The following is an 11,745-nucleotide window of genomic DNA, read 5'->3' as shown; positions in this document are numbered from 1 at the left end:
TTCTAAGGGCTCCCCCATCCTTGACATTCTCTGCTCTAAGGGCCCTTCCAGCTGACATCTCATATCCTATGAATAACTGTCATTCTCCAAGGACACATCAATCTGGACAGGACCACCCAGCTTCATTACCTGGGGACAACAGGACAGCCGCTGTGAACAGAGCAATTTCCTCATCTGACAGCTGCAGACGACACAGGCCCCTTTCAAATTCAAAGATGGCCCCAATCAAGTCATCACAGGCTGGAAGAGACACAGGCAGGGGACAGAGAGTACGGGTGGAAGAGAGGAAGATGTGAGCTCTGGGGCTGGTGCCCACAGTTGACCTCAATCCCATGCTGATTTCCAGCCCCCTTTGAGAGCCAGACTTCCCTTTGGCCCCATCCCCAGGAAGGAAAGGAAGTAGGAAATGTTGATACCCAAACCAACCCCCCCCCATACCAGGTGGAGGCCCCAGGTCCAGGGAGGCAGTGTGATAGAGTGGAGAGAACATGGCACTAGATGGAGCTGGATTCAAATCTTAGCTCTGTTTGGCCCTAACACACCCGATGCTCCCTTGCGGCACAGCCTTGCTTTTTGGCTTGCTAAATCTGTGCTGAAGTCAGTGGATGCCTGGGGGGGGGGGAAATACAAGCCCCCTTCCTGGTGACATAGACACAACCTCTCCTTGAAGAGAAGAGTGCAGGAAGTATAGCAGCCTGTGTTCATGGACGCCATTTTGGATGCTGGTGCAGAGGCCTCAAAACCTTATTGGGAAGGTCTCCCTCAGCCCAAGAGGCTTCCTTACCCAAGGCCTTGAACATCTGTATCCCTCCAAATTTGCCATCAAAGAGCACGGTATTATTCAAAGGATTGAAGACCCGAACCATCCGGATCAGCAGCACTTCTAGGCAACCTGAGACAGGCAAAGGGAGAAAACAAAGAAGGAAGGGTGGAGCTGACCCCAACTGGGAGCCCAGCACCACCCTTCTCACACCCCTCCCCCAGAGGCAAAATACATTTTAAAAGCTATGCTTTGATCTGGAATCTAAATGTATTTGAAAAAAGGAAACTGAACCATCAAATGAGGAGCATTTATTAAGCACCTGGAGCCGTGCTGGGGGAGGGGGGCCTCTTCTAGACTGTGGATGGGGTGGGGGAGAGAAGGGAAAGCCATGAGTCTACCTTTGTGGACAGCTGGTGGGACAGAGAAAAGATTCTCTCTCATGCATGAACAGAGCAGATATTTAACAACAGAAGATGCGGTAGAGTTAGGGTTGGGGTACGCAGAAGGCACTCAGTAAATACACAGCCTGGACTGGGCAATATGTACACAGCCCATGATAGTTCACTACTTGAAGTAGTGAGCACTCCATCACTGGAGGTATTAAAGCAAGAAACCATCAGGAAGGCAGTTGAGGGGGTTTCTTGCAAGTCTAACCAGATGGCCTCTAAGATCCCTTCTAGCCTAGAGGCACCCTAGAGTAACCAGAGACAAGATCTGGATTTTGGAGCCAGAAGATCTGCTTTTGAGCCTTGCCTCTGTTACTGCCTGTGTGACCTTGGTCAATTCCCTTTGCCTATCCGGCCCTCAGTTTCCTCATCTGTAAAATGAATGAGTTGTACTGGACAATCTCTAAGTTCTTGCAGTTTAAAGCTTGAAGATGCCAAGAGCTACAATTCCAGGTTTCCTGGACAGGAGAAAAGGAGGGTCAGGGCCCAGGCCTTCGGGGATTCACCTGCTTTGAGTAGGATGATCTGGTCATTCTGGTCAAGATCCATGAAGCCGCAGATACGCTTCGCAAACTCCACCACGAACTGGATGGCGTGGGAGATCTGGAGCGAACACTGTTGCCACAGGACCTCACAAGGCTGGGGAGAACCAGGGAAGGGCATCAGGCCTCAGGCTTTGCTCCCCTTCCCTGACCCATCCTGATCCCCTTCCTTTTACACCTGGACCTGAACAATCACAGACCAGATTCTAGGCCTCCAGCACTGTCTGTATAATAATTTTCATGGGCGTGCAGATCTTGAATTTTATTGGTCTATCCTGATCTTGGATTTATTTAGGGAACTTTTGGTGAGAAAACTCCCTGATAGGTAACTCTTCCGTAATTTATAGTCTTGAGAGAATTGTTGAAGACCTTGAGAAGTCAAGTGAGTTGCCCTGGGTCACAGAGCATTATGTCAGAGATGGGCCTGGAACTCAGGCCTTTCTAGAATGCTACCTACCTCCTGACAGAGAGGTAAGGGACTCAGGGTCCAGAATGAGACACATATTTCTAGACATGGCCCATGTGAGAATTCATTTTGCTTGACTATGAATATTTGTTACAATGGTTTTGTGTTGTTTTGTCTTTCAATAAGGGGTGGGGGGAGGTAAGAGGGAGAGAAAATAATTTCTTGTTAATTAAAAAATTAATTAAAAAATCTAAAAAGTAAGAAGAATGCTGGACCTCCTTCCCATCTTTGAAAAGTCAGGGGAGTAGAGGTCTGGACTATTGCCTATTTTTCAGACTTGGTTAATACTCTAGTTTTGCTGGACTACTTTTTTGCTTTTTCTTTTTAAAAAATTTTTTTGTTATGGGAAGCAGCTGGCAGTGTAAGATATATTGGGAAATGAAAGTGAAGCCAAAAAAGAAAAACAATTAAAAAGAAAAGAAAAGTAAATCAGATCTGGTTTTGAATACCAGCTCTGTCACTTTCTAGCCCTGTTATCCCACAAAAATTCTTTCACATCTCCGACCCTCAGTGTCCTCCTCTGTCAAATGGGTGTAATGATCCTTGTACTCTGTGAGGGCTGTGGAGAGAAAATTGCTTTGTAAATCTTAAAGCATTATAGGAATGGGAGCTATTATTTTGCCATGTTCGATTTTAACCCCGTGGGTACCCCCTTCAAAGACCACAGTGTCTCTAGTATAGTCTTAGTAGCCAGTATTCATGAGTGGCTATGGCCAAAAAACCTCACGTTCCTCCCCTGTTGGCCAATTATCTGGTAGATGAGTCTCCTCAGTCCTCAGGTTGACAGATAATCGGTCCCCAGGCTTTCATCAGGAGGACTGAGATTGGAGTCCATACTTACTTATTGGCTGTGTGACTCTGGGTAAGTCACTTAATCTCTCTTGGCCTCAGAGAAGCCTCCTCCTCTGTTTCCTCTTCTATAAAATGGGGGGATTAGGACTTTTAGGTCCCTTCTGGCCTTAGATCTCTATGACCCTATCATCCAGTTGGTGCTGGGCCCGGAGTCAGGAAGATCCGAGTTTGAATCTAGCCTTATAGACTTCCTAGCTCTGTGGCCCTGAGCAAGTCACTTAACCTCTTTGCCTCAATTTCCCCACCTGTAAAATAGGGATAATAATAGCACCTACCTTTCAGGGTTGTTGTGAGGTTCAAATGAGATAATAATGGTAAAGTGCTTTTTAGCACAGTGCCTAGCACATAGTAGGTGCTTAAAAATGTTAGCTATTATTATTAAATCCCATAATCTGTTAAGATCTTATTGTTTCAAGGCAGCGAGGTGGCAACAGGGGATAGAGTTACCGCCCTGAAGTCAGTAGGACTGAGTGGAAATCCAGTCTCAGACACTTATTAGCTATGTGACTATAGGCAAGTCACTTAACCCTGATTATCTCAAAAAAAAAAAAAAAAAAGATCTTATTGTTGCAGATAAAATTAAATAAAATCACTAATGGTTCATTTTGCTGACCTGCTTCTCCTTCCCCCTCTTTTATTTTTTGTTCCAGGGGACAGGAAACGAAAGAAACATACAGTTTTTGGAAATTAACGTAATGCAAAAAAAGTATATAAAATATTAAAAGGGATTCAATTATGGTTTTAAAATACATAGATAAAATTTTTTTAATTGTATAAGACCATTAGTGATTACATTGGAAATTACTTCTTTTGATTTCTTGCTATGTTGTAGGATTACAGTATCTTGGTTGTTCAACCCACCTAGAAAAATTCCTTGCTTGGACCCCACCTGGATGCTCTATCCCCTCCCCCCTCCCATGGCTGAGGAAGGGAGGGGGATCTTTGCTACCAGAAAGAAGAGGAAGCATGGATCTTGTCTAGCCCAAGAGGGTCTAGGTCACAGGGGTGGGGAACCTGCGGCCTCGAGGCAACATGTGGCCTTCTAGGTCCTTGGGTGTGGCCTTCTGACTGAGTCCAAGTTTTACAGAACAAATCCTTTTATTAAGGAGATTTGTTCTGTGAAGTCTGGATTCAGTCAAAGTACTGCACTGGTCCAGGTTCAATGAGTGCATGTGTATAGGGGAGCAGTTTGGAACTCAGTATGAGGAAGGACTTTCTGATAAACCAGTTGTTAGATAATAGAAAAGGATGTCTGATGGGAAAGGGGGAAGGAAAATGAGTTCTCTGTCTCTGAAAGTATTCAGAGTTTGCAACCTTGTAGGGATGATGCATAGAGGATATTAAAAGGATTAAAAACTCCCCCTGACTGCCCCCCATGACTTCTAATGATCCTTACAGCTCTAAGATTGTGGGGGGTTGAGAGAAACCTGTGAATTCATTGGGGGTAAGGGAGCTCCTGGTGAGAAACTCCCTCTACCAAGCTAGAAGGACTTTAGAAGTCATCAAGTCCAACAGCCTCATTTTACAGAGGAGAAAACTGAGTCCCAAAGAGGTTAAGGGTCACACAGGCAGTATATGTCAGAGACAGGGCTCAAACCCAGGTCTTGCCGACTGCCTAGGCTCTAACTTCTGATGAGTTTGTAAAGTTACCCCTAGGGGACTGGCTGGTGATGGATTGGAAGAGTGGACAGGCAGGACAGAAGACACAAGTAGGGGCCCTACCTTTGCCTGCAGGCTGCACAGCTCCTCCTGGGTGTGCTGGGCCCATGCTAGCCTCTTCAGCTCTTCTGTTGTGTACTGGCAGGTCTCCCGGTGGGACCTGATGACGTTCTGGGCCACTCGCTCTGTGGGGGGGGAAGGAGAGCTTTCCATGAATATCCTTCCATGCTCTGTTAGCCTCTCTTTGCCACAAGCTTCTCCTCTCTTCCCTCCTTCTTATCCTGGGTGATTCTGTCAATGTCCTTCCCTAAATCTCTCACAAGGGATCTATCCCAAGGTACTGGATGCCTTCCTCTGGCCCTTTTAATTTTTTTTTAGGATATTATTAATACAAAGAACAATCAGCCTCTGACACCTATAGTCTATAAGACCTTGGACAAGCCATTTCATTTCTTTCTTCCCCCATCTGTTGATGGCAGAGAAAGTGCTATTGTTAGAGGGAGTTTATCACCAGGGGCTCCTTGCACTGATGAAATCATAAGCCTGATTTTTAAAAAAGAGAATAATTACATCAACCATAATAATAGCCATTATATCAAATTGCTTGCCTTCTCAAGGAGGGGGGAAAAGAAGGAAGGAGAGAATTTGGAACTCAAAATTTTTTAAAAATGAATGTTAAAAATTTTTGATCACATGTAATTGAGAAAATAAAATTTAAATTAAAAAATGTTTAATAATAGCCATCCTTTCTATGGCACCTTTGGCTTTACAAAGAGCACTGATTAGGCTTCGTAAATAAGTTGAGCAGTGGATAGAGCATTGGACTTGGAGCTAGGAAGATCTGAGTTCCAATTCTGCCTCATACACTTACTAGCTTTGTGATCCTAGGTGAGTCACTCAGTTTGCTCATCTGTAAAATGCCGATAATAGTAGCACCTGCTTCTTATCAAAGGAGATAATACTTGCAAAGTGCTTTGAAAACCTGAAAGCACTATGCAAATGATAGCTGTTATTGTAATGGTTTGGGTTGTAAGGGAGATCAATTTTTTCCCCAATTTGCCAAGTAATGAAATAAGCTTAGAGAGGTGAGGTATTCCCGGCAAAGTCACACAGCAAGTCAGGGACAGAGCCAGGATTCAAAGTCTAGACTTGTAGCTGTGAGATCACAGCTCTTTTAAGTGCACCACAGGGCACTGAAAAACCATTCAGATGCTCTTGGACAGGGTGGGAGCAAAAAGGACTATAGGAGGCATGGAACTGTCCAAGGCAGCACCAATTTGAGTGACTACTAGGTGTAAGGCAGGGGCCATCTCCAGTCGTCCTGATCTATATCTGGCCACTGGACTCAGATGGCTCCAGAGGAGAAAGTGAGGCTGGTGACTTTGCACAGCCCTCCCTCACTCAAATCCAATTCACTTGCATGGCACGGCATGGCATCATCTTCCTGATGTCATGGTCCTCTTCCAGAACGAAGGATAAACAACAATAGGTGTAAGGCAGAGTGGAGAGTTGGCCTTGGGGTCAGCTTGTCTTTTTTCCCAGTCCCATCTTATATATGTGTGTATGTATATAAATGCATGCATGCATGTGTGTGTTGGCTGTGTGATCCTGGGCAAGTCATTTCACATTTTAGTGCCCCAGGCAACTTTGTAAGACAGGCGTTCTTAACCTTTGGTCCCCAGCTTGGGAGAGTTGGGAGTGGGGTTCTGAGGAAAGATTGACAGTGTTTGTGAACTTTGATGGGGGAAAAATACATCTTTTCTTTTTCACTACCTCTAATTGAAATTTAGCATTTCCTTCAATTATTTAAAAATGTTATTCTGAGAAGGGGCCCATAGGCTTCATCAGATTGTCAAAGGGGTCCAGGACACAGAATCCCTGCTCTAAGTCCATAAGTCGCAGAACAGATTTTTATCTGCATTGGTAGGAGAAGTTTTCTCATCAGAGAAATCACAGATCCAACCCCACTTCTCTCAAAAAAAAGGGGGTGCATAAAACATTACATGAGGTGCTGGGAAGATACAGATTTAAAAAAAATTCAACAGTCTCTACCTACGAGAATGTAAATTTCCTTTCTAATTACATTCTATGATGAGAAGTAAAGGGACAAGGGTGGAAAGCCTTGGGCACACAAACAAACACACAAATACGCTTCAAAGAGCCCCTCTTTCTACTTCTGGTATATACCCCCAGACTTCTCTTATGCTCAGATCTCCAAAAGCCTTGCTCTCAAAAGTGATCAAGTAATTGTGATCTTGCCTAGAGCCACTCTTTTTTGTCTGTTGCTTTTCCTCATTAGATTGTAATCTCCTTGAGGCAAGGATTGTTTTGCTTAATTGCATTACTATTATTATTAAGAATTATTATTATTGTATTCCTAGCACTTAGCTTAATTCTGGCACATAATTAGCACTTAATGAATGTTATCTACCTATCTATCTCTCTCTGTCTCTGTCTTATCTATCATCTCTCTCTCTCTATCATCTCTCTCTCACTATCATCTATCTCTGTCTGTCTCTGTCTTATCTATCATCTCTCTCTCACTATCATCTCTCTCTCACTATCATCTATCTATATCTCTCTGCCTGTCTCTGTCTTATCTATCATCTCTCTCTCTCTCATTATCTATCTATCATCTATCTATCTATCCATCCTCCACCCCAACCCTAGATATACCATTAATAGATCACAGCAGTATCGTGGAAAAGTCCCTAGACTGAAGAATGAGATCTTGGTTCCAGGTCCAGTTCTGTCATTGCCTCACTTATAACCTTTCTACTCTCAGGACCTCAGTTTTCCCATCTGTAAAATGAGAAAGTTAGAATAGATGGCTCCTAAAGGTCCTTTCCTTTCTGACTCTATGATCCGTTGGTCTCTCTGGGGTCCCTGGCACTAATAGGTACCCAGGAGGCAGTTTGAAGAAGGCTCCCCTTCATGGGTCCCCTCCAAAGACCATCCTAGACCCCAGTTCTAGTCCTCCTAAAAGGCCCATATGTCAACAGGGGATTTCTCTTAGCCTTGTTTCGATCTATTTATAACCTCAGCCTGTCCTACCTCAAGTTTGTTCCCTGCTGGGTAAGTAGGACAGCCAGAAATATGTCCTAAATTTTCTTCTTTCAGGCTTGAAGAGGGGGGTGGTGGCATTCATCTTGGAACTATGGGACTTAAGAAGCAAGGTCATGTCACCCTTGTTATCATCTTTGCAACTTTTACAAGTTCTGAGGCCTTGAGGACAAGCCACTCAATCTCTCTCTGGGTCTCAGTTTTCCCTCAAGTCTAAAAAGGGTAATTAGATATCTTCCAAAATTCCTTTGAGCTCTAAATCTTGGTTCTATAAACTTTAGACTTTAATCCTAATTGCCTCTCAGATTTTGGCTTTTAGTGTAAGAATAATGAGTTAGTGTGGCAGCCCTGGGGTCACAAGAGCTCCAGAGCTCCCCCATATACAAGGAGTAAGGAGGAGACAAACAGGATGGCACCTTACCACTTGAGTGCAAATACCCCCCAGGATTTGGTGGAAGAGCAAGACAATGTTTGCCAAAAGGGCTTTGGACCAGGATCCCAGAGACCTTGAGAATCTTAGAGAGCATCTACCATCCCAGCTCTAAGATTCTATAACCTGATCCTCACTCTATGACACAGGGAGTAAGTAATGACTTTTCTCTGGGACTCATCTATAAAATGGTGGGGTTGGACTTGGTGCTTTTGAAGGTCTCTTCCAGCGCTGACAGCTTTGACATTCTGTGTTCTAAGGACTCTAACATTCTCTGTTCTAAGGGCCCATACAGCTCTGATATTCTATATTCTAATGTCCTTTTCCAGTATTGCGATTCTAAGATTCTCTGTGCACTGAAGAGATTGTGGATGATAAAGATAGACCTTTTATTATCATTATTATTATTATTATCATTATCATTATTATAAATGCACTTTGAAGACACCAGTTTTCTATGATTTGCCTACAAATCAGGCTAAGGTCTCATCTCAGGCTGGCTTCGTCCCTTACCCCCAGGACCTCTCAGTCTGAGTATATCCCTCAAAGTGTAATATAAATAGCTTGAACTGGACATGGTAAGAGATATCAGAACACTAGGGCTTTTTCCTAGGGCCTCACACTTATTTGTTGGACAGTGTCTCAAAGGCAAGGAGGCAACACCATCCCTCGACCTGTGTGTTCTATTCATACAATTAGCCCACGGGATCCCTACCACCATCACTAAAGTACAATGGGTAGGGCCTATTTCTTCCATTTCCCTGTCTATTCACACAAGCTGCTGCTCCATTTCCTTCCTCCTGCCTTTGCACTGACTGTCCCTCATACAAGAATGCGCTCCCTCCTTACCCTTTTCTCTCTTTTACAGTCTTTGTCTGTTTTACTGTTTCCTGTAAGACTCAGCTGAAGCACCACCTTCTTCATGAGACCTTACCTGATCCCCCAGCTGCTAGTGCCTTATCCCCCAAATCACCTTGCATTGATTTTGCATATACCAGGGGTGGGGAACCTTCGGCCTCGAGGTCCTAAGTGGCCCTCTAGGTCCTCAAGGACCTACCCCTGGCATTTATCTATATGAACCATGTTCTCTCTTGTAAATTCCCTAAAGGTAAAGACTATTGTTACTTTTGAATTTGTATCCCTAGCATCTAGAAAATTCCTGGCAAATAATAGGTGCTTAATAAATGCTTGTTGATTGGTTGATCTTCTGTAACCTGATTTCTTCTTGTACATTGGGCACATGGGGGATAGATAGGGCGATGTGCCATAAACAGCCCCCACACTCCCCTCCACAAGCTCCCCGCTGCAGGAACCTTTAGAGGTCTTCATAGAGATGTTTCTAAGTCTCATCTCTACTCCAATGTGTCATAAGAGGGTCCAAGGCTCACTTCTGCCATGCAATTCAGACCGTCTGATGGGGGCAGAAAGTACACCTTTAGGTGGGCACATACTGACTTGTCATGGACATATTCCTATCAGGATGAGTTAAGGGTTCTCACGTTCCTTAGAGGTGGTCCCCAAACCCTACCCCACTCCCAAGGGATAGACTAGGGATCCCCACTGGTGATAAATAGGCAGAGAGTAGTCCAATTACAAATGACCTTGATACTCGTCCCTTTTTCCCTAGAGAAGATACAAAATGGAAGAAAGGAGATAAGACCAGAACAGATTATCCCTAGATTCAACACCACCCCTCAATGGCCTTGTTATCACTGACCAATATCACGATCAGGTGGCATCCCAGGAGTTCCACTGTGCACCAGGACCCCGGGGTCCAGTCCCATCTCATACAGTGTCTCCAGGCACGTTGGCTCTGGTGATGGCTGAGCCGAGCCCAGTAGATCGAGGGTGTAGTAAGTTGGGGCTGTGGTGCTGGCTTCTGTCTCTTCCGGGCTGAGCGGCATATCAAAGAGTAACCCATCTGGCAGGCCTGAGAGGTGGTCCAGGTCAGAGAGGCTGCTGGCCATGTTGCTGCCATCTCTGGGAATTAGGCCACCGCCATCCAGGGACTGGCCTGCCTCCTGGTTCTGCTGGTGTCGCTGAACTTCTGCGTACAGGCTATCCCTTTGCTTCTTGGACATCCGGCCAAACTTGACCGCTGCAAAGATAAGGATCTGAGATCAGCAGAAAGACTCTGCAACCAGGTGTGGGGCAACGTCTGGCTATTGGAGACCAACATTATTAGGTAGTATCTTACCCTAGCAGACAAAGCACTGGACACACTCAGAAGACCTGGGTTCTCACCATGGCTCCACCAGACATCTGCTATATCACCTAGGGCAAGCTTTTTCCCTACCCATGACCTCAGTTTTCTCATTTATAAAATGGGATTGAATGAGCTGTTATCTAAGGTCCCTTCCAGAGGGAACTTCATTCTTGATTCTATGGCCATGTTTATGAAGCACAGCAGAAAAAGCATTAGACTTAGGCTCAGAAGACCTGTGTTCAAATACCAACTCTATCAATTACTAGCTATGATCATTCTGTGCTCCAAGGGCCCTTCCAGCTGTAATATTCAGTGTTCTAAGGGCCCTCCCAGATCTGATAATTTGTGTTCTAAGGGCCCTCCCAGCCCTGACATTTTGGTTCTAAGGGCCCTACCAATTCTGATATGTTATGTTCCAAAGGACTTTCCAACTCTGACATTCTGTGTTCTAGGATCTAGATCATATATATTTAGAGCTGGAAAGGCCCTTATAGGCCATCAAATTCTACTTCCTTATTTTACAGATGGGGAAACTAAGGCCCAGAGAAGGTAATCTGGCCATATGATTAATAAGTACCTGAGGCTAGATTTGAACCTAGGTCTTCCTGATTCCAATTCCAGTGCCTTACCCACCAGACCATCCTACCTCTACCTCTCAAAGGCCTTCTGTCTTTTGAGGACTTGTCAAAGTCTGACCTTTGCTGATCCAGCCTTTGAGAACCAAGGTTCACCTCTCTCAAGGGCCATGCTAGCTGAGGAGAGGCTCTATGCATGTTGCCCAAGGGACCAGCCTGGATAGGTTTGGAAAGGTCAGCCTTCACTAGGTTAGCTGCAGGGGGATATATTTTTTTTGACCATGATGATAAGTCTTGAAGACTTTCTACGTATAAGAATGAGAGCCATTCCTGAATAGATGAAGGGTCGTTAATAGGAAGATGTCCGTAACCACGGGAAAGCCCTTTAGAAGATCAGAGACAACACAAAGATGGGGCACTATGAGTGTAGAACACTGAACGCGTACTGCCAGACTTCGTTGATATGTTGGTTAGTTTTGATGAACTGCCTTCCCCCACCCACATCTTTAAAAAAAAAACAAAAAACAAAACAAAAAAACTCCACGGAAATTGGAATTTGGATTTGGAAAAACTCTCTATGGGAATTTTAGGAATGGGGGAAGGAGGTGTAGCAAATATTTGAAATGAAGGATATGTGAGAACAAAGGAAATAAATAAAAACTTTAAAAAACAACCAGGTAAAAGAATGCTACAACTCTAATAATTAGAAGAATGCAAACTAAAACGAACAGCTCAGAGGTTTC

At 44.4% G+C, this 11,745-nt stretch overlaps 1 protein-coding gene across 1 annotated transcript in view; it reads right to left on the bottom strand.

The window, feature by feature from the left end:
- Window positions 1-11,745, bottom strand: part of LOC114036618 (nuclear receptor ROR-beta-like) — a 29,273-nt gene that overhangs the window by 4,592 nt on the left and 12,936 nt on the right. Inside the window, exons 4-8 of the mRNA XM_027853218.1 lie at window positions 9,939-10,319; window positions 4,792-4,913; window positions 1,716-1,848; window positions 785-892; window positions 130-240 (exon numbers count right to left, since the gene is read on the bottom strand). Coding sequence (XP_027709019.1) covers window positions 130-240; window positions 785-892; window positions 1,716-1,848; window positions 4,792-4,913; window positions 9,939-10,319 — 855 coding nt within the window. The remainder of the gene's footprint in view (window positions 1-129; window positions 241-784; window positions 893-1,715; window positions 1,849-4,791; window positions 4,914-9,938; window positions 10,320-11,745) is intronic.

Source organism: Vombatus ursinus, unplaced genomic scaffold (assembly GCF_900497805.2).
Source record: "Vombatus ursinus unplaced genomic scaffold, bare-nosed wombat genome assembly UNPS02009918.1, whole genome shotgun sequence".
NCBI lineage: Eukaryota > Metazoa > Chordata > Mammalia > Diprotodontia > Vombatidae > Vombatus > Vombatus ursinus.
The sequence above is the reverse complement of the archived record's forward strand: the minus strand, read 5'-3'. Positions and strand labels throughout refer to the sequence as shown.